The sequence below is a fragment of the Photinus pyralis genome, unplaced genomic scaffold (assembly GCF_008802855.1).
Source record: "Photinus pyralis isolate 1611_PpyrPB1 unplaced genomic scaffold, Ppyr1.3 Ppyr1.4_LG8, whole genome shotgun sequence".
NCBI classification, from domain to species: Eukaryota; Metazoa; Arthropoda; class Insecta; order Coleoptera; family Lampyridae; genus Photinus; species Photinus pyralis.
This window is the reverse complement of record NW_022170819.1, coordinates 16903723-16927392: the sequence shown is the minus strand read 5'-3', so window position 1 is coordinate 16927392 and position 23670 is coordinate 16903723. Positions and strand designations below refer to the sequence as shown.

The following is a 23670-nucleotide window of genomic DNA, read 5'->3' as shown; positions in this document are numbered from 1 at the left end:
TTATTAAGAGTAATCGGGAGCTGCTCCAGTACTTTCTAAGGGACGCAGCGGTAGGAGACGAAGTATTCGAAACTGCCAGTAAAGGTGGAGCTTAAAAATGATAAAGTATAACGTGCTATCCCTACCCTACACGCGTATAGTACCTACTCCGTTCAGTTCAGTCATTTCATTTCAATGTAACATGAATAGACAATTGAATAAGGAATTTATTTACACATATCACATATGTAGGTACTTACTCGATTTATTATTTTTTATTTCATACTGATCCGTAGATGTTCGATTACTATCAATTTACGTCCGTAAGTGTCGCTAAGCAACACTTACCGGACTGTTATTTATACACTAAATTTGACATCTTCAAACAATTCATTAAAAACTCCAACATAAATTTGACCATAATTATTTATTTGGAACATTAACATTTATTGTAAAAGAACAATTTGTGGTTCCCGCACCACTAACGCCTGGATTATTACTAGATATCGAGTTAGTAGTTTGATTCCCTCCGAGGCTCTGCTGTAGAACTGCAATAAAATTCTCGTCATGAATTGATTTATTGGAAAGCGTAAGCGGGTACGAAAGATCACCTTTGAAACTCGATCAGGGTAAACGCATGTTTTGAGTTCCATAAGATACCACCAAACCCTACCCCCACCTAACCCTTAAAAAAACCCTCAAAGGGTTGAAAATGCCTATTGTTGTTTTTTGGGAATACGTATCTTGAAATCAAAGCTATTTAGGGAAAAATATGAAGATAGAAAAATTTAAGCATATTTTCCTATAAAACCTATACCTATATATTTTCCTGTACCAGTGGCGGAGTTATGATATTAATTTTGGTTATTTTTAAAAAGACTAATGTTTTAATTTCTGATTGAAATAAAGACAAATTTTTCAAAAATATTTAGTTCATTAAGTCACTATGCCAAACAAAATTTATATATGTTGCGGCCAGGAAATTGAAAACCAAATAAAGTCATGGATATTTAAAAATGTCAACATAAATTAGGACCTCTAAAAATGTTATTTTTGCCATGCACGTCATTTCTGAATGCGATACCACATCTGGGCTTTTCAACAAATAGGAAATATTATTTTGTCTATACCTACTGTAGACAAGGAAGAAATATAACAAATGACAGATTAAGGACCTTGACGTTCTTTACCAGCAATATGTAGTACAGCAAAATTTAAATAAGGATTTTATTTTAGCATAGCTTCCACCGGCTCTAAAGGCAGCTCAGTACCAATAACCATGCGTTTTTAGGACTTTTAACAAGTATTTTCTTTGAAAAGATTAATTATATTATTAAGAAGCTCCTAGCAGTTCAGAATTTTGGACTTTTTGTCCGTCCGTCCGTCCGTATGTGGACAAGATAACTCCCGAACGGTTTCGAATTTTCCAATTCTGTTTTCAGTATTTCGTTTATCATCACCCAAGGAAAAGATGTTCAGTGATCCAGGAGCTCGTTTGCTATATTTGTTACAAGTTTATTCTTATTTGACTCTATCGCTTCAATTCCTCTAGTTTCATTATACCTTCTTTACAAAGGCCTCAAAGCTGGAATGTAATACTGACCCGGATGATTTTCCTTTTTAGTTTCAAACATGGCTGAATAATAACTTACCAATGCAGGAGTGGATCAAGACATACATGGACCTCGAAAGGGTTCTAAAGCAAATTTTTTGCAACTGTTCGTCAGGCGGTTGCAAAAAAGCTTGCTCGTGGCGAAAAATTGGTCTAAAGTGTACCCTAGCTTGTAGAATTGTAGACAGTTATAGAGTCTGACGAATTAATATAGGTATAGAAATAATTAAAAACTTATGCTATGTTAAGTATTCATTTGCCTAAACGGATCGTATTTTAGTTACACTACCTCATAATAAGTTACCCTACTGCACTGCATAGATCGATACCTACTGACTACAATATATTACAATATATTATCGTTTTAATGCATTAAAAAAGGGATGACATAAAAAAATTAGTACTGCCACTGTTATGATTTTTTATTTCATTAGAATAGGCACGAAATGAATGTTCTTACCTAAATATTTTTGAGAAATTTCTCTAGATTTCACAAAAAAAATAAAAAATTAAATTAATTTTTTAAAATAAAATTAACATTATAACTTCGCCACTGGTACAGCACCAAACCTACGCTTTCATTTGTCTATCTTCACATTCTTTTGCAAATAGCGTTGTTTTCAAGATATTGACAAAAAACATAAAAAAATCCCTTTCAAAGGTAGTTTGGAGGTGACAGACACGGCGGATCACTTATGGGGTTTGGTGGTATTTTAAGGACTCCAAAATCAACTTATTTACCAAATTTCAGCTTGTCACTAATTTTTTCACGGTTAGACTGGGTCGACCCTAACGCTTTGGTGTAATCGGGGTTGGAAAGTTTCCAGAATTTTTAACATAAAAAAAGGGATTGTATGACATAAATACCCACATCAAATTTAAAGACAATTAATTTCTCTACAAAATGGTATTTTTACCTCAAGCTAAAGTGCAACTATCAGTGTTCGAAGCATTGTGTTGTGAATTTTCAATCGTTTTTAATAAATTTACAATATTAGCGGTCATTTTCGGAGATCCATTTTTTGGTATGTTAATCAGCAGAATATCTACTTCTACTCAGTTATTTTTTGATTGACAGAAATTTTATATGAAGGTTTCTAGGGGGACAGAATAGATTGACTGGACTAGTATACAATATAATCGTCAATCGCAGTAATTATATAAAGAATTAAGAAATAAGGAAAATATACCAGCGCACGCCTATGACTGCTCACATCCCCAGCATGTATTGCCGAAGTAGGTACCATCCCCATACATTGCTGCTGCACATTTTTAATTTCTCACTTCAAATACCTATATGTTTGGTGGAAAATATTTGTTATCCGCTACGGCGCTACTTCTATGTAAAAATAATTATACTCTTTCGTAGGCCGGGTGGTTTATTACTCCTAGGTCTGAGACATACTATATAAATAAATTTGAATGTTGTACGAAATGTAGCAAAAAAATTGCAAACATTCTGACGGAAAGACCAACCTTAATTACATACCTATACCTATGTGCAAATTACGCACATTAATTCTGAAGAACAAAAATACTGTTTACTTTTAATAAAAACTTGTTAATTTGAGGGTTCAAAATTGTGCTAACCAACAATCAATTTCGAATAATTTCAATGCTACTTTGTAGGTACAACAATTTTATCTTTGCACGGAATTGTCTCACATTTGTGTCCCATGTAATAATTGCCTTGGACGCAAATGAAGCGAGCGAAAGGTTTCCGACACATAAATTTCCTTGCATTTTTAGCACCTCCCATAAATGCATTTGTCTCACAAGTTTCTCTGTCTATATAAAAGTTCGGTAATTTGCCGTAATGTGACGCTAAGATACAGACTTAAATATTTGCAAAACAGTGCCTCCGTTCTCCCCATAAAATTACAAAAACGGACTGTTTTTTTAATGATCTTTTTGTATATACTAATAAATAAAGAGCTAATGTATGCCTCTCTAATAGTAAAATTTTCATTTTTTGCTTTTTTAAGAAGAAATTGATCTTTAAAAATCACTAAAATGTCGCAACTTTAACGCCATATATTTTGTTTTTTCGATTGTTTTTTTAAAAAAGTGGCATTAGAGAAGCACGGCGGCATTCTTTCTGAATCGATATCACTCATCACATCAGTAAAATACCTTTGTCATACTTTAAATTTATAGGGACAACGTAGAGATGTTTAGGCATTTAATATGCGGAGTCCTGATTCCTCTTAATGAAAATTTTTATTAAGGCGTCTCTGCAGTGAATTAAGATTTCGATCTTGCGCCTAGACAGAAAAATTTGTAGGCAACTAACTATACAAATTATTGATGTTTCCAATGTGGATTCTAAAACGCTGCAGGCTATAGGTGCTATTCATTCATAACAAAGCAATTAGTACCTAAGTAAATGAATTAAAATACCTCTTTTCTTTCTTTTGTAATTTGTTGAGCTGGATTTATTTTGAAATGACTACATTAGTCATAGACAAATACCATTACCGTTACCTAGAAGTATTCAGGCTTCCATTAATCATTTAAATCTGAAAATTTACTTGCCAACATAGTTTTTTATGATCTGTCGAAACAAAATATTATCATGATTTTTCCACTACCGGTTCTACCGGATGTCTATAGCAACTTTCTTATTTTAAATAAAACACCCTGTATTTTATTACATTTTCGGAATCTACATGAAAATCTACGTCGTTTGATACCACATTTCGCTATACCCAGCATCAAACGTTTTCAAGTAATTCAAGATTTTTCAAAATTCAAAAATTAACAGTACTGACTTGATTCTACGTGACAATGATTTAAATTTTGATCGCCCTTTTACAGGGTGTTTTAAAACTAATGGTCAACTTTAACATGCAGATATACATGCTTTATTTTTTTGCACTTTCAAATGTCGAAAAAAATTCTATAGCAATTTAGTATTACGTTCCGTTTACCTATCTGTTATGCTTTCCGTTATATTTTAGATTTTCTAAAATTGTGACTCTTATGCATAATTTTCTTAGAAAGCTTTGAAATATCGTTAGAAGACTTGTCAGACCTTTTTATAGCTATAGTTGATAGTGATGGTAGATGAATAATAAGTTAAATAAAGAAAACATAATAAACAGAAACAGGTAATAATAACAAACGACAATATAAAAGAACCAACATCAATTGAGGTTTTGTTCTACGTGGCCACCGTTTTTTTCAATACATAATAGGATCTTCCGATTAATTCCGTTGGTAGTCGTCTCTCTAATCCATTCCATCAAAAGCTCTTCCAGTTCTTCACGAAAAGCAACTGGTGTGAAGTAAATGTTGTCTTTATATGACCCCACACAAAAAACCCCAAGGCGTTATATCTGATAAGTTCTAGGAGGCCAACGCCACGGACATCTGGCTCCTATCTTCAAAAAATGTTCGTCAAAGATATACAGTGTCGTATGTATAAGCATCATGGATAGAATGAGCCCGCGCTCCGTCATGTTGAAACCAGTTGTTTTTAGCGCATTTTTGCAAAAAATTTTTTTTGTAAAAAGTAGCTTTTAATCTCACTTTGGCTGGCTGGCTGGCTGGCTGGCAGCAAATGTGGGCGCGTAGAAGAACTCTTGTAGAAAGGCAACGGGTGTACGTGTATCTACAGGGCCGTTAAATTTGTCAACCTTAGGGACATGGCTACATGATGTGGGGTTGGCGACATCTGGGCGTCATCCTCGAGCGTAGTATACTAACGTGAAGTTTTTCAGTTTTTTCCTATCTTCTACTACAGTTTTGGTCCGATTCTTTTGAAATTGGTGTCGTCGGAAAGATGTTGTAAACGCGCACAACTCCTGCGCGGAATTTTGTTTTTTGTCATAGGGGCGAAATTAACGACCTTTTGCGAGGCGCGCGCGCGCGTCTTCGAGAAGTAGTCAGGCGCCTTTTACCTTCCGTTGCGAACTCACGCGGTTTAACGTTTCGTAAATCTCGAATCGCTGTCTCTCTTTCTCGTGTCGCCAATAGAAGTGAATTGCGAGTGAACGGGACGTCGGAAGTGGGTACCGTAAAAGAGAATGTGGTAGCCCGCGACACGATCTTCCTGATGGTGGAGTCAAATCTTCAAACGCGAATTGCGGGTGAACGGGACGTCGGAAGTGGGTACCGTAAAAGGGAATGTGGTAGCCCACGACACGATCTCACTGATGGTGGAGTCAAATCTTCAATCGCGAATTGCGGGTGAACGGGACGTCGGAAGGGGGTAACGTCAAAGGAAATGTGGTAGCCCCCGACACGATCTTCCTGATGGTGGAGTCAAATCTTCAAACGCGAATTGCGGGTGAACGGGAAGTCGGAAGTGGGTACCGTAAAAGGGAATGTGGTAGCCCGCGACACGATCTCACTGATGGTGGAGTCAAATCTTCAATCGCGAATTGCGGGTGAACGGGACGTCGGAAGGGGGTACCGTCAACGGAAATGTGGTAGCCCCCGACACGATCTTCCTGATGGTGGAGTCAAATCTTCAAACGCGAATTGCGGGTGAACGGAACGTCGGAAGTGGGTGCCGTCAAAGGGAATGTGGTAGCCCCCGACAGGATCTTACTGATGGTGGAGTCAAATCTTTAAAAGCGAATTGCGGGTACACGCGGAAAGTGGGAAGCGGTTAGCTACTAGCCTTCGACAAGATCTGTTATTGATGGTTGAGTCGAAAGTGGCTAATAGAATACTGATCTGCCACACAAAAATGCGCTGAAGTCCCTTCGATCTCAAACGAGGACTTTGATAATTTTCTTCATGTAAATTCTCAAATGCTGGTAAAATAACATTTACTAACGCATTTATTTCAAGGCATCCTAAGAAAATTATGCATAACGGTCACAATTTTAGAAAATCTATAATAAAACGGAAAGCATAACAGAATGATATGTATAGGCAATGTAATACTAGATCAATGTAGATTTTTTTTGACATTTGACAGTGCAAAAAAATAAAGCATGTTTCGTTTGAAAAAATCAACTTTTTAAGGGTTGAAGTTAAATAAAGTTGACCATTCGTTTTAAAACACCCTGTAAAAGGGCGAACAAAATTTAAATCATTGTCACGCAGCAGCAAGTGAGTACTGCCGATTTTGGAATACTTTTTAAAATTGAAGTCAACGGAGTCATAGATACAGGACTCAATAGGATAACAGCCAAACATCAAAAATGTTCAAAATCTTGAATAACCTGAAATCCTTTGATGCTGCATATAGGGAAATTGGTATCAAACGGCGTAAATTTTCATGTAGATTTGGAAAATACAGGGTGTTCTATGTAAAAAAGAAGTTGATATCGACATGCGATAGAACCAGAAGTGAAAGATCATTCTTTCGATAGGTCAAGAAAAACTATGTCGGTGTACACATTGTCAGATTTAATTGATCAATGAAAGCCTGAATACTTTTAGGTATCGGGTTGCGTGACACGGCCTCTAATACTTGGTGTAATTACAGAAGTAGGTATCCACAAGAATCTTACCATTACAAACTTCTAATCAATGAAACCAGTAAACAAATACATTATTATCTAATTATAGGAAGGTGTTAATGATGCCGGACAAAGCCCAAGGCGGTGAATTCCATTGCAGATAATAATGAATAGCCCAATCTCTAAAGCTATTGTTAGAAAAATGAATAGGATTAATTCGCAATTGCCAGTTAATGACAATTTCGCCGGCGGGTGTATGGTGTAATTTAAGTTGCCTAACTGTGCTTTCAATTTGTGAAATACTTCATGTCATCAAAACATTTTCCCCAATTTTTGTTGTTAATTTAAGGGCTGAAAAAGATATATCTATGTACAATCATACAATTTTGTTAGCTGGTTGTAAATCGCCAAAACCCATGTCTGTATGTTTTATAGAGGCGTCGTTATCTTAAAGACAAGCTTTATCAATTGTACTAGTTATTTCCAAAATTATGGCAAACTTCAAAATTTGGTTTACGCACAATCATTCTGTTGGTTAATAGCTACAATATTTGACGTCGGCCCTTTTTTTAAATGCGATTATAAAATCAAAATCTTAAAGAAATGATTCGCTGTTTTGCGGATAGTTCAACATTCACTGCAGAGCCGCCTTAAATTAGGGCGCTAAACATTTTTTACCCTTGCTAAACTACTTACAGAAACACAACCCTCTTCTGTATGCTAGGGCAAGCTTATGTTTTGCCGGCCCGTGTGGCGCAAGTTCAGTTAAAGCTGAACTGTTGGTGCTAAGGGTCTCTGGTTCGAATCCGGGTTCGGGGATAGATATTTGTAAATGTATAGTGGGTTAGGCTGGTAGAGCAATATATGGTAGAGCAGCCTTGGCTGAAACCCCGCCCACTCAAACATAAAGCAAAAATAAAAATATAAATTTAGTGCAACTACCAGTTTGTTTTTAGTTTATGCTGCTACATAAGCTATTTTAGTGGAAAAAATGTGCAAAAACTGCGTATTTATTATTTCACTAGCTTCCCCTTCAACGGTGAAAATCGATTTAGTATCTTCTTCTGTAAAAGACTGCCAGTCTCCAGTGTAGAATTACCTTTGCTTAATTTTATTTAATTTTCTGACATGTTTGGCACAGGTGATAAAAGAAATACAACAAATGTCCGAAAATGGATGGTTTGTCAGTCATTTAGTCGATCTTCTTTATCATGCCGGTCGTCTTGAGGGGTTATATAGTGATGAAACCAAAGTGTAAGGATTATCCGGCACAGGACATTGGTAATATCTGGCAATTTTAGGATTGGCAGTCGTCTACGCGAATCTTTCCTACTAGACTATGGCACATTGCTCATGGGCCACCATTCACTGTGGCAAGTGGGCTTGAATTATCTGGATCACTGCCCGACAGAAGGACTGTCAACAATCGAGCTTTTACTACCCGCACTGCCCTTGAAATCTGAGGCACGCACGCAAAAAATAATACGCGAGGCTCACAAGCGAGATATGCCACAAATTGGTTGGTAAAAATGATGCTCGTCTAGTAACTAACTGGCCAATTTCAGTACAAAGCATTTGTAAAGTACACACAATGGATTCCATATCGAAAGGACGTTTGGGAAATGCTCTGACTTGGGGGTTAAAATCGCAAGACGGCGGATTTACCTCACTTATTGCGGATAAATTTTTGCGCAAATACAAAGAAACGGGAGTATTGCTGAATGAAGATTTGCTCGACAATTTAGGTTCCTCGATGCTCATTAGCGATCGGCTCATATTTCTAGGTAAATACTTCGAATTTCACAAAGAATATCGGCTAAAGAATTACAAGGAAGCGGCAAATATACTCATTTCTTTGCTCGCATCGAAACTTACACCGAGATAGTAAGTGATCAACTGTAGAAATGCACATTCATCATTCTTGTTTTAGCTTTTGGGACACATTACTATGCGACGCAATAAATTTGTTGGAAAATAACGTTATGGTCATCTCATCTACGGATACTTACACATTACTCCATAGTCTAGAAGAAAAATGTGAACTTCCCGAGCTGAAGGATAAAATCGATTTGATTCGATTAGGTGCTGCGAGAAATCTGTCTCGTGCCCTTTTATATGAAATGCAATTGGATAAAAAATACACCTGAGTACTATTCTTTTTTAAATAAAAATAAAACAAATAATTACATTCTTTTTAACAAATAAATATTACGCTTCAACATGTATGAGATCCGGTATCACGTCCAATTGCTCAACGTTGTACTTGTAAATTTTGTAGTCGTTGTAAGTAAAACGCGCTTGTAAGTGATGATCATTTAATACTAACGGTAACCAAAATTGTGAATCCGGCCACATATTATGATAGGGAATGTTTTCGAACTCGAACCATTGGGGTCTCATCTCGTCGCTTTCCTTTAAATCGCCTTCCACCTGACTAGCGCTAAAAATATATACAATCCTTCTGTGAACGTCATCATCGTAAGTAACAACGCCCATGTAATGTAAATGCTGTTTCTCCACCACTAAATTGCTTTCTTCGAATAATTCGCGAATTGCACCTTCCGATATGGTTTCGTTCTCTTCCAGTTTTCCTCCAAAACCGTTCCATTTTTGTTGACCGAACCCGCGTTTCTTGTATCCCAGCAGCACGTGGTTTTGGGTTTTTATGAAAATCAGCGTGTAGTGTGTGGTGTGCATTTCGTGTTACACCTGAAAAAAAATTGAGTTTGTATTCTTTGGTATTGATTTATTAAACTTAACGATTCCAAAGTGTCATTTGCATAAAGGTGTGATAGGTGATATTTTGCCACTAACATGCTTGATTTTAGTTTAATATACAGTGCGAGTGTAAGTCGGGAAATATCACAATCAAACGTTCAAAAAAAAAAAGGAAGGTTATACACTGCCTTTTTTTGAGGCCCGCAAAAAAAATTGTCTCAGATCGACCCGGAAAAAAAAAATTTCTTATAGAATGTGGCCTGATGTAGAATCCATAATTTCAAACAGTTCCAAGATTGGGCTACTAGTTCAAAAGTTACAGCCCTTTGAATTTTCTTTCGAAATTGGTTTCTAGTCTATAACTTTTGATTGAGAAGTCTGATCGAAAAAGTACGAATTGTTTTGGATTCTACGCACCAAAATTAATAAGAAAAAGTGTTTTCCCGAGAAATTTTGGAGTAGTCGATTTTTTGGTAAAAAAGGAAGGTTACCTATTCAAATACTATGCGAAGTATTCGAATACTTCTCAAAGTATTCAAATACCTTGCGAAGTATTCGAATACTAAATATTTGTGAAAGTATTTGAGTTACAAATACAAATACTGCTTCCATAAAATTACAAAGTATTTGAATACTTTAAAGGATTTGAATACTAAAAAGTATTTACAAAATCGAATACTGCCCAGCTCTGCCTATATTAAATAGGATTAATTAGAAGACTGTCGATTATAGTCTTGCACAAGAATTGTAAAAAATGACTGTTGTCTGTTATATAATCCCTGCTTACGTCCTCTATAGGTATCTCATTATAACAACAGCAACAGGTTTCTATTTGTAAGTAATTGAAATTGCTAATTCTTGCAATGTGAAAATAAGGCGGAAAATTTGAACAATCATCTTGATACGCTATCCATAATATTATATATCATTTCAGAGCATTTTTGTCCATTTCCAGATCTTTCTACACTCATCTAGGCTTGGAAAATCTAGGAAGGACTTGAGACGCTCGGGAAAGCACTTACTGAAACCGAAAAGGGATGGTTCCGTGATTTCCTATGCCTTTTCTATACCTAGAAAGTCCTTAAATGTTGCGAAGGATTCAGTAAGTCATCTTCTGTTTCCAGGGTATTATAAATGATTATTCATTGAAAATTGTTGTCTAAAATGCTTTCAAAAAAATTAAAGGTGTGGACGCAGATCCGGAGAAATGCAAACAATGCCCAGAAAAGGACTTTCTAGGCTCACCACACATACAATTTACATGTAGTTCACTCCCCTAGAAAGGCGGGGGGGAAATGCACTCCAACACTTTCCTTAGTATTCTAATTCTATTGTTTTGTAAATTATCCGCGAGCTTTGGAAGGTGCACTAAAATCCCCTGGAAAGCACTTGAAGGCTATTAAAAGTCTTTTTCAAAACCGTTACAAGCATTTTTGGGCGTTCACTGAACGGTCTACGCACTTTCCCTAGCTTTCTAGGCTATTTCGGCAGCGTTTTAGATGAACCCAGAAACTGGATATTGTGTGGGTATCAGGGGTTAATCCCCCCCCCCTCCATTTTACCTTTATTTAGTAGTTAACCGTAATTTGTCGGTTTTGCGCATGGCAAGAGGCAATATAGAAACAGCTTAGTAGAGTCGAAAAAATGGATAGCAGTCCACATTTTCAGGAAACAGCTCTTAGGGGATAGGCAATCCGCTCCCCCTAACGGGAGTTCCAGGAACAGATGGGCGTGGGCACGTCAGCACATTAAGAGGAAGGGTCAAAGAGCATATATGTGCCAATTTTCATAGCTTTACTCAAAAGTGTAACTTTATCTCACTTTTGGACCTAAGCACCCACACTATTATTGGTATCTTTGTTGACCATAAGCGAGCCTGTACCGTAAAGTTCAGGTGAGACAGACTACCTATAGAGAGCTGTGGAAATGGCCCAGACAGTTTGGAAAGGCATAGAATACCATGGAAAAGTATTGGAAGGTACTTCTGTCTAAGCCTTCTAGGTGCACTTTCTTTAAGCGGCCTGCAGTCTCAGCTAGTTCCAAAAAAGGCTTGAAAAAGGTCTGAAAAGTATGTTGCTTGACCTTTTATAGTACTGTTCGGTGCATGTAAAGACTTTCCCGAAAAATTGAAGTCTTGCCAGAGGTTTCCAGGCTTTTTGCATTCTGAGGTTCTTCTAGATATAAAAGGCACTTAGAGCATTTAATTAGCTATGCATTTTTTTCCAAAAAAAAAAAAACTAAACCGCACCTATGTAAGATATTTTTGCCAGATTCATCCATGATAATTTTATTGTCATTGAAAGATGTTCATTGAATACATATCTTTCGCCCCTTTTTTTAGATAGGCCCAAAGCACACGTGCTTGGGTAAATCTGCCACTGTCCTGTAGTTCTTCACAGTATTTTTATCCCGGATTGTTTCTATACATGTCTTAAATTGTAGCAGATTTGAAAATGAATTTAAATGGGTTCAACAGCATACTGTTTTGACAGGAAATTTGCAACTCATTTTTTATGTGCTGAATTAATTGCACTCGCAGACACACAGCAACCGAAATAAAGAAAAGGAGGAAGGAATGTAATTAACTAAATAAATTCTAACAAAACTATACGCCTATATCTTTCGGTATTGTTTTATTAAACTAACGATTTCAGTACAGTTTGTATTTCATTTGCGTTACAAGGTGTGATTAGTGTTTCCGTTATTTTGTTGCCGACATACGTAATTTCGGCTAGGAAATGCTCGTCTCGCAGCATGTAAGGATACCACAGTTTAGCATCTGGCCACATTTTCTGATACGGTATATTGGAAAAATTATACCATGTGACCGGGTTCATTTCTTCGCTCGGTTTCAAATGACTAGTAGTGTTATGCGTTGTAAAAACATGCACAATCGCACGACAAAAGTCCTCCTTATACGTAACTATACCAACATGTTTTAACTTGTCAACGTCTAAATTAGATTCTTCTTTCAATTCTCTTTTGGCACCTTCCTGGATACTTTCACCTTGCTCGACTTTTCCTCCGAAACCGTTCCACAGTCCCACACCGAAACCGCGAACTTTTAAACCTAGTAATACTTCATTTTGCTTTTTCACAAATACTAAAGTGTATATTTTCTGTTTCATGGCGAATAATTGCAGAATAAACAGAAAATCTTGGCAAAAATTTGAATAGATTTTTGAGGTTATTAATGGAGGGAGGACATAAAACAACGTTGTCACTTTTCCAGTCCGGAGAGAGTGGGACAATGCGCGTTAGCTCAATCATCCAAATACACACGCGTTATGTTGGTTGCCTATGGCTAGGCGAACGAAGGCCAACAAGTAACTCGTAACGATGTGAAAGTACCCTATTTATTATATAACAGGCTAAAATCAGATAACAAGGTATACGTGACAACACTGCAAGTTGCACACAAATGTAACAATTTTAATCCAAATTTGTTTATTCAAAATATACCTACCACCTACCTACAATCAAAGAGTAACTTTAATTCGCAATAATTTCACGGAAATTTCTAGTTTTCGCCACGGTTTTCAACTTTTTCTGTTCGACAATATGTATGCGTTGTTGCCTAATTACCCCGAAAGTTATGTGCAATTTTTGATCAAATTAACCCTAGGGTGAAATAGCAAATTGGCTTACCATTTTATTGTTGACCCCCCAACACATTTCCCATCACAAAAGAAGGAAAACCGTGAAAAATTCGCGACGTCCCCCCTGTTAGTGTCACATTTGTCATGCGCAATAAAAAAAAGAAAAGTCAAGTGTCATTGCAGCTGTAAAAATATTACAAGAAAGTAAATTTGTAGTGTCATCAAGTGATTATTTTCGTGAAAAGGGCCTTTGTACATTTCATTCTAGGGATTACGTGTCTTTTACCGGTCTCCTTTGACGTTTTGCACATCTTTAATTTTGGTAGGTAAGTCGACCGCTACCTGGAAAATGGCCTATTTGTTTACTGACACACGAAAAAAATGGGTGATTCAGGGGTTCCGCATTAATTCCTGTTATCATTTGTAGAGCTTGTAACGAGTTATAATTCTCTACAGCACTTGGAATGTCTTATTAATAGAATATTGATCTTGCCAGTAGAATACATAGAAGTTTAATTAGATTTGCAAGTGACACAAATTCATTGTAGATGATTTTTTGACAATGCAAGTCAACGTCGCTGGTCTTCGCAGAACTATAAAGAATGTGGCCCACAATTACTCGGACGCGCAGAAGAAGGTTAGGGAGGCGACGTCGAACGACCACTGGGGACCGAGCAGCACTCTAATGGCCGAGATAGCCGATTTGACTTACAACGTGCTCGCGTTCACCGAAATAATGCAAATGATATGGAAACGGTTAAACGATAACGGCCGTAACTGGAGGCACGTGTATAAGGCGCTAGTCCTCTTGGAGTATTTAATTAAGACGGGCTCGGAGAAGGTCGGGCAGCAGTGCAAAGAAAATATTTTCGTTATACAGACTTTGAAAGATTTCCAGTACCTCGAGGAAGGTAAAGATCAAGGGCAAAATGTTAGGGAGAAAGCGAAGCAATTGGTGAATCTGTTGAAGGACGACGAGCGATTGAAGAACGAGCGTGCGCGCGCTCTTAAGGCAAAGGAGAGGTTCGCTCAGACGGCGAGCGGGTTCGGTAGCGATGGCGGGCTCGATACGCCAAGCAGCCCTAGGTTTCCCGCATTTGGTGGTGGAGGTGGTGGTAGCGGCGGTAGTGCTAGTAGCTTAGGCAGCGGGTGGAATGGTAGTAAAGATTCGGCCGAGCTACCGAAGGAATTGGAATTCGCTCGGCCACAAACGGCAGGCGAAGAGGAATTACAGTTGCAGTTGGCGCTTGCAATGTCACGCGAAGAGGCCGAGCAAGAGGAGCAGAAGAAACGATCGGACGATGTTCGACTGCAGCTTGCTCTTAGTCAAAGTCAGCAAGATTTCAAGTATGCTGTGGTTAGTATTTTTGTTTTGTGTTCTCAGTCGATTGTCTTCTAGAGTTCATCAAGATTACAAACCGAAGAGTCACGTTCTCGATTTACTAGATGTGAATTTAACCAGCAATACTGCGGCGAGTGACCCATGGGTTGTTCCTCAGCCACCGCCACGAGCTCAGGTAATTCCATTTGAACATGTTTTGTTCAGAGTTCAAACACTGAGAAATCATGACCTGTCAGGCAGATGTCCATCTTTTAATAAACAGCAAGATGGGCAAAGGATCCTATGAACTTTTACATTGATCCCTGTAACTTTGACCCAATGTGTAAACTTAGTTCTTCTTTGCCTTCACCACCTGTGCAGTGGTTCTGCTTCAGGTGTAATTCATTTATTAAGTTCTATGGTTTGTTTGGTTGCAAGCAAATTCAGTAGTGGATTGAGCTAAATATTAGTAGTATCAACAAGGGGTCGGTACTCTGTAGTCCCTTTCCATGCGAGGAATCTATGGAATTTAAAGGTTGACCCTGGAATTTTGTGACTATTTGAACAGTCACCTGCTTTGCTTGTTTACAAAATAAACATGATACTTAATGATAATTTTTAATGATAAAAAACCGCGTTGTAATGTAGCCTACAATGAAATTATAAGAATAACTGACAAACACTAATGTGAACATTGGCCTCATTGTTGTTTTTAATTTTTGGCAAGATTCCATCCAGACAATTTCTCAATTTCATTTTGATTATGTTTCATGCTTGAAATGATTGTTAATACTAATATGAATAAAAACAACAAATGCAATTGGTTAGTTGGGTTTTTGGAACTAGACCCTACAGTGAGTTTTTTTTAAGTGACAATTCAACTACAATGCAATTATCCTTATATTCACTTAAAAAAACAAGGCAATTTATTCCAATAATCGGGAAAGATAATTGGTTCAATACCAAATGAATTACACATCTACACATCTCAAATATGATTAATTAATTACTTGCACCATAATCGGGAATAATTGGTTCAATACCAAATGAATTACACATCTACACATCTCAAATATGATTAATTAATTACTTGCACCATTGAATAAGCACCTTAAAGAAGTATAACTACATAGGAAAACCTGAAATTGGTGTAAGGTGTGTTGCATACACTGCAAAGTGGTTAATTACCACAAATATTGATGTATATTTGACCTCGGGCGGTAAATAATGACTTATTTTAAACAGGGAAACCAGTTATACTTAGGGGCCCTTTGTTTTCCTTGTTTATCAGAGTTGAACAGTGTTGTCATATTTACCAGATACTTATATGGAGCTAGGTAACGTTTGATTGTTTACTATGTAAAGATAATGGTCCTTAGAACAGTTCTTGTTGGTTTTTTATTAGATTAAACTACATTTTTACTTTATTTTATTGTTCCTCATGATCTTACATTTCAAATTGATCCTCCCTTACATAATATTGTTATTGGCATTGAATAAAAGCTTATTAAATCTTTTAATCTAGTTTGTTCAAACTCAAAGCGCTTGCCAAAAATCTGGCAACGTTGGAATTTTAAAGAAGTAAAGAAATCTAAGTCGGTAACTAGCTTTAAATTTGTGGCTCACTTTCCCCCACAACAGAGGGACGAATCCTGGGCAGTTTTTCTTATTTCATCAGTTAACACGGGCGTTATACTTCTTTAAGGTGCTTATTCAATGCTTGCACTTTAATCAGTTCGATTTAAAAAATTTTATAAATTAACTAGCAGATCTCCGCCTTTGGGAAACCTCGTTTTCTTGGTGGGATATGCAGTGATATTCATGTAGAAGTAGACAGGGATTTCTTATGGCTACTTTTAAATGACAAAAAGTCTCCTGATAGACGCCTAATTTTATGCAACCAAAGAAACTACCTACAACAAATGAGGATCTGCCTGTCATATTAATTAATTTGAATATTATCGCTTTGACTTCTCTATTCTAATTTCGGTTCGTGTGCGATGTATTCAACTAAAGAAAAAGTTGATTTGATTTCCAATTGGTATAGTGCCGATAACAGTTAAAGGAGCCTAAGAGATTTATTTTCTGTGAAGCTAAAGCAACAATATTCAAATTAATAATTAATATGACAGCCAGATCTTTATTTGTTTCAAGAAGTTATTTTGGTTGCATAAAATTAGGCGTCCTTCAGGAGACTTTTTATCATGTAAATGTAGACATTGGAAATCCCTATGTCTACTTCTACATGAATATCACTGTATGTTTGGTCTCACCTCCCAGTCCCATAATTACCTAGCGGTATCAAATACACTTGACGACGTGTTGTCATACCTGTCAACTACACAACAAAAATTCATACAAATCTGTGGAGCAATTCGGGATGTCTTTAATGGGGATCTCGGAAACCATTGAAGATACGAAGATGGTCAAATTACGGAAAAGTTGCGCAAAAGAGTTAATATGCTTTAAAGAAAAACCAGAAAATTCCAATTACTTCCGAACTCGATTCCGAAGATATGCCAGAAAAACCGAAATTTGCGGAATTTGTTTTTATCTAATGTTATTTGCACAGATACAACAAAACAAAAAGCATTTGGTAATTTTTTTTTGAGAATAGTTCCGACTGACTTTCTTGCATGATGGGGAAATTAAAATAATGTAAGTTTGAGATCATTTCATGCTGAACATACACTTTTTGAAATTATTTTGATATCTTAAAAAATAACTTGGCAATTAAACTTTCCGCAAACCCCGTTTTTCCGTCAAATGCGCCAAACCACCATTGTAGAAATGGCTACCTCAAAAAACCATGGCTTATAAAATTTCTTCAAATGGTGATTTGTGATCGCCTACCTGTAGTATGAAATACCAACCAGAATAATAAAAAATGCTGACCAACAAATCATATTTGTATTTCAAGTGGAGATTGACCCCTATCGGTATATCCAAAACATAATTTGAGTAAATTTGACAAGAAAAATGGGCTCTGATAAAACGCTAAATTTGAAAGTCCCATCAAGATCAAAAACGATACGTTACTTGAGTTATATCTTAAAATCAATTACCGCTTTATTTATGATGCAAACGTTATAGGTTACAATTTAAGCATAATTTTTCTAACTGGAAAATCTATCCTAAATCAATAAATGAACGAATATTCAATTCAATTTAAGTACATATAAAACTGTGACGTCACAGGAAGATGCAGATAAACGGCTTGTGTTTCCACAATTATGACGGAAAGGTATAACAACAACAAAGGCAGGATTATTACGACAAAATTCATTCTACTTCTTGATCAATTGTTGTTGTGTATGGAAAAGCACTCTTGGAATAATATTAGTACTTTTTCCACCTAATATTAATTAATTCGACGCCATATAAAATATGAAGTAAAGGAATTGGTGACTGAAACACGTCGTCTGAGCCTGAGAGAGATAGCCACTGAAATTTGTACGTCTCATGAGTCAGTTCGTACCATTTTATACCATTGTTTGGACTTGAAATGCGTGGCCGCTAGTACTAGTACCAAAAGACCTAAATTTTCTGCATAAAAATAGCATAAAGATCGAAATCGAAATGACAGTACATTTAAGTACAAGTAGCAAATGTTTAAAAAGTATATCAACTAAAGTATAGGAGTAGAAAAAGCTCCTTTCAGATTTCATAAATAAATAGCCAATGAGAACCAAATTTGATTAACGCCAGTTTCAAAATAAACTGCACACCTTACTGATCGTCGAAAAGTACGTGCTTATCTTGAAACTAATTAAATTTCAACTTAGCAACGCTATAACAAATGCTCTTCTAGCAATGGCCAAATAAGACCTTTTAATACAACACGCAAATACTTTTACAGATTTGACTGAATAACTCATCTGTGCTCTTAAATCTCAATATGAATCGATAAAGGTATAATTTTTTTATTACGAAATTACTGTTGTCTGTTACACCTTGTCAATTACACATTTGGCGATTTGAAAATGACCTAATTCTATATTTTTCTGTCAGGTACAACCGTGGCAAGGAAACGCTTTGTCGTCTCCCACCCACAATTCGTCGCAAGAAGACCCGTGGCTGCCACCACTAGCGCCGCCTCCGAAGGCAGACCCGTGGAATCCCCATAATGGAATGCCTATGCCCTCAGTGCCTCCCATACCGCGCGGTGATCCCTGGTCGCCTACGAGCCAGAGCTCGTCGACCGACCTCGAAGATTTCGACGCGATCACGAACAGAAATCGCACTTCACCGAAAACGAACGGAACAACACACAGTAACAATAATACGCCCGATCCGTTCGAAGTTAACTTATTAGGCGAAAGTCTCGGAGCAATTGATACGAATCCATCCACGGGGGCGACCAAGAGAACACCTCAATCGTTTCTCGGTGACAACGCCGGCCTTGTTAATTTAGATAATTTAGTAACGGCGACGAGTAAGTACCGTGTAGATGTTCGTCATATGGCATGATCCTTTTTTCTTTCTACATCATTAGATGGCGCTCTTTACTGGTTTTTAATAAAGTCACTAGATATAGAAAGTACCGCAATCATCCGCCATTTTTGGGCAAATTTGCTGCCAACTTAAAAAAATTGACAAATAAAATCTGAATAGCTGTAATTTTTTATAACCTAACCTCATAGTACTGTCATGTTTTAAAAATATATACAGATATCTACAAACAGGTGGAACAATCCCTAACATTAAAGTTACTAGAATCTGGTAACTTCCGCCATTTTTGGGCAAAAATCATGCGTTCTCTCTCTAACACACGAGCCCAATGGATTGCGGTACTTTCTATATTTAGTGACTTTAGTTTTTAAGACAGTGGCTTTATTCTGACAGTGTGGCCATAGGGTTCTTTTCTCTTGGCTGCGCTATGTTTCCTCCAGATTTGAATTTGAGTTAATTCTGTACGTGTAGGTTATGTTGAGTTTTTGTAAATAAAATTATGTTTAGTAAACTTATATTGTGTGATAACCTACAGTAATCCGCTTGCTGTGTTTCCGAATGGGTGTGCAATATAAACATGTAGAGACAATTGTGGTTATGTCGCATTCATAATATTACACTTTACTAAAAACTTCGGGGTATCTTAGACCCGCTACAGCTTTCTTTAAATGTGTACTTTGTCATAACTAAAATCCCTTTTATTCTTAATCCACGCAAAAATAGCACATACGTTTTTTAAAATATGCATTTTATGAGCCTAGTTGTGGTAAGTTAATTAAAAAAGATACATACTACCATTGTTTATTTAAAATGTGAACTTTCGCAATCTTAATCTAACTAAAGGTTATTACCTCATCGAGTTTAATATATAAACCTTCTTTTACTTAAAAGAATATGTAGAATGTTGTTTAATCATCCCCCTCATTTGAAACACCATGTATTTAAATGTTTTGAAGTTTTTATCAAAATCGTAACATTCACAATTTAAAACTTTTCAACATGAAAGTCTCTAGAATAAGTAAGCTACACGTAGCATTTTCATTACTTACTTTTGAAAATTTTCCACTGTATCATGCCTAAGAAAATGTGAAAGGTAATTCTGGAATTAGAGAAAAACACCTCGTATTTGTTACACGAGTTTTACATTTTTCTAATTTTTCGTTTTGTTTCGTAAAAGAATGGGTAGGTATTATACTGTCATTTACAACATGAAATGGTGCATTCTTTCAATAAAAATGAGTTGCCATTAGAAATATCCATCTTTTCCATATCTTATTACATTCAAATCTGGAAGAAACATGGCGGCCGTTGCGCTCTCAAAAATCTATCCTATTGTAAAATGGTTGAAACAAATTTTAGACCTTATCCCGGTATAAACTTACACTCTTTATGTCTTATGTGTTATTGTATTATAGTAGGATTTTACTTAGTTTGCACGCACGTCATTGGTGTATTATGACGTCATCACTAAGTATGTTTACATAGTGCAAGCAATAGAAGAGAATACATAGACCTGAAATGAGCTGCCTGATTGATTTTTGAATCAATTTCAGACATACGCTAAAACACTAACATCTATCAAGTGTGAGAAATCGATAAAAAAACTTGTCTAAACTTGATTCACAAATCAATCACCCAGGGCCACAGATTTCTGATTTCAAGTGTATGTAGGCAGCCATACAGATAGTGCTGCATTGTGGGTAGGATACCCATTACATCGACTTCTATTAACCAATTACTAGAAAAAATGTTTTGGTAGATATTTGTCTTTGGCTAGCAAGGTCGACATTATTATTTGGACGTAATGAGGTATGCCCCTCTGAGCGCCTCTCCCCTGATTATCACATGTAGTAGCGATAAGATCCAGAGGGTCTCCATAGCCACCGTTGGGGTCGTTATTATTGCCCCTGTACTTCCAAAGCAAGCTCTGCCCTGCACCTTGTTAAGTATCAGTATGTTCTTCTTGGTAAAGGTCTTATGCCACCACACCAGTGACGCATACGAAGTCACTGGTATCATTTTAGTGTATATCCAGTGCTCCAGAACGCTTACCTACAGGTCCACAGGGACCTTGTTTGCTATTTTCTCCAGAGGTGAGTTGAAAGTGAGCCCTTGGTCTAACGTGATCCCCCCCCCCTTCTCTCACTGCCTGTAGCTTGATCCGGTACATTTCAATGCTCTTTAGTTTTGTCGCCTCTTTTCTACGTGAGACTATGACTAATCAAGAAGAAGTAAAGAAGCAGAGTGAAGTGATACAACAGATGGTAGTGAACTTCACCTTTTTTGTTTAACATTGTTTCTCTTTTTTTTAAAAATTTATTTTATTTTATATTTCTTATTTTGTATTTGTTTCCGTTATTCCAATAAATGACGATTATTATTATTATTATTATGGTCAGTCTTTCTTGTCAGAACTCAGGTCTAGGCTGATTAACCAATCTCACGGATTAAACTCAAGTAACGATTAGTGTTTGCCTGTATGTTGTTTGTCTGATCAAGTTTTCTTGAGTAAATTTTATAAATGATAGTAATCAAAAAGAAAAAATAATAATTATAATAAATAAATAAGAAAAAATTATTAGTATTATGTCAGTGCTGCCCTATACAGGGTGGTGCGCATTGGCATCACATCCGAGAAGGAGTTGCTATCCTTTTCGCTGACAGTTTGCTAACTTCTGTGGTTGGTGGTGGATATAGTCCAGTCAAAAAAAAAGGCAAAAAAGGGTTTTTCTGCAAAAGATCAAGGAGTTTTGAAACTTGGTAGATTACTATATTTAGGGGTCCTGAATAATACCATGAGTTTGCGACCTTGAGCGACCGCCGCCGCATTGGAAAAATAGTATGAAAATTCAGTTTTTCGATAATTTCTCTGTTTAATGCCACCTATGTTAAAAGTAGTTATTACAAGAGTTATAAAGCACAACATTTCCTATAACTTTCATATTCAAATATTTTTAATCGGATGAGTATTTTACTAGCCACAGCCGAGTAAAAGTCAGGACATTTTTTAATTTGCAAAATCGCAATACTATTTTTTCCAAATATGAGCAATAGTTGTTCATTTGTTTCATGTTTCATATTAAAAAAATAAGAGGGCCTTTAGGATTTAGGTTATTTGCTGAGGTTCTCTCCTCTTGGTCCAGGCGGTAAAGTTTTGACCCCCTATACTATTCTGAGCTCACCCGGTTTGTGCATGGTATAACACATGTTGGCACCGTTTCTCTGTGCAAGCCCTTGGTCACGATAAAACAGCTGGGCTGGGTCGCTGATCCGCCATGTTGTCTTTAGTTGCTACCAGTCGCAGATACATAAGCGACCAGTATCCGTATCCCTAGCACTAACCGATGCGTCACATGTGCTTGTGTGCAACCATCAACATCGCTAATGGGTTTCCTACATTGCCTTGTATTTTTCTTACTTTCTAGAGATTTGCTTGATTTAGAAATTCGAAATTGAGATCACCGTTCGCAGGCTAATATTTAATGCGTTCACAAAAACAGAATTGATGACGTGCTCGCAAACTAACGAAACTCTTACTTTATATACATAAACAACCGTCATTGATTGAGATGATGACTCGTGGAATTTGGTGCCCTTATTTTCAAGGGACTTTACTTAATTTTTTTAGAGTTTCAAATTAATTCTCTTGGTGCAATTATGAAATACTTCTCTATCCACCCCAACTCCAACGAAATCAATTAATAGACATTGTGACCTTAGTTTCTGCCATGACGCTTTTTGTTGTTCATGTCAAATATATCACTACCTTTTCTTCCATCTTGGCATCCTAACTTTCCTAATCGAATTTTCAGCTAAGCAGACGACGGCGTCGACCGCACCTCCGGCTATTGTCAATCCGTTCTCCGATCCCCAACCGCCCAAGCCGACCATAAATCAAATAAAGCAGCCGCCTTTCGGCGCCTCGCAGCTGGGAACGTCCGCGCCGACTTACGGATCGCACATGCTCGGCTTCACATATCCGAGTAATTACGCCGGCGACGCGCCGCCCATTAACAGCGGTTCGCAGTTCGCGTCGAGCGCCGGCAACTTGGGTCAGACGCAGGCGAGTAACGATCCGTGGGCTCCCGCGTCGAGTACAAACGCCAATTTAAGCGGTCCTTGGATGAAGCCGGAACAAGCCAATCCGTTTTTGTCGTAACCCACTTTTAGGAGGACGTGCACGAACACTAACACCAATTACGTAACTTTATTGAAATGGTGCAAATTTCATATAAATTTTTATTGTCTTGGCACTAGACGTCTATTATGTAATTTTTTAAAGGTAGCAGGTGGTAGTAGGAGGTCGATGTCTGACCTTTTACACTACCATTACTATAATTATAATGATAACATGATGCTTGTAACGAAAAGGTGATTAACGAATTTTGCTCAGTTTTGTCTATATATATTCTAAATGTCTGCACGCTTAAATTGTGTGACGGTCGTCAATCATCAGCTTTAATTTGTATTAGCTATCTGTGATAATGTTTTGTGTACCTTTGCAATGAACAGGATGTTTAATTATGTTTCGCTTTCGTCTCTCAGTATTTTAGCAACTTGTGGGATAAATAT

At 36.9% G+C, this 23670-nt stretch overlaps 3 protein-coding genes and 1 pseudogene across 4 annotated transcripts; 2 read left to right on the top strand and 2 right to left on the bottom strand.

Moving 5' to 3' along the window:
* The first annotated feature begins 8102 nt into the window (after positions 1 to 8102).
* On the top strand, positions 8103 to 9191 carry LOC116177662 (nuclear pore complex protein Nup85-like). The gene is made up of 4 exons (XM_031496688.1): positions 8103 to 8262; positions 8310 to 8527; positions 8574 to 8892; positions 8939 to 9191. The coding sequence occupies exons 1-4, from the start codon at positions 8171 to 8173 to the stop codon at positions 9153 to 9155; spliced, it is 846 nt and encodes a 281-aa protein (XP_031352548.1). The 5' UTR covers positions 8103 to 8170; the 3' UTR covers positions 9156 to 9191.
* LOC116177664 (7,8-dihydro-8-oxoguanine triphosphatase-like) lies at positions 9153 to 13509 on the bottom strand. The gene is made up of 2 exons (XM_031496690.1): positions 13375 to 13509; positions 9153 to 9717 (listed from the first exon to the last, which is right to left on the bottom strand). Exon 2 carries the CDS (start codon positions 9703 to 9705, stop codon positions 9217 to 9219), a length of 489 nt encoding a protein of 162 aa, XP_031352550.1. The 5' UTR covers positions 9706 to 9717; positions 13375 to 13509; the 3' UTR covers positions 9153 to 9216.
* LOC116177663 lies at positions 12345 to 13163 on the bottom strand (annotated as a pseudogene).
* On the top strand, positions 13510 to 23277 carry LOC116177661 (epsin-2). Of its 2 annotated transcripts, none has more exons than XM_031496687.1 (5): positions 13510 to 13647; positions 13874 to 14672; positions 14725 to 14842; positions 18658 to 19081; positions 22911 to 23277. In XM_031496687.1, exons 2-5 carry the CDS (start codon positions 13888 to 13890, stop codon positions 23255 to 23257), a joined length of 1674 nt encoding a protein of 557 aa, XP_031352547.1. In that variant the 5' UTR covers positions 13510 to 13647; positions 13874 to 13887; the 3' UTR covers positions 23258 to 23277. The 2 variants fall into 2 exon arrangements, with proteins under 2 accessions (XP_031352547.1, XP_031352546.1); XM_031496686.1 differs by having other exon boundaries at positions 13510 to 13651.
* Positions 23278 to 23670: the final 393 nt, after the last annotated feature.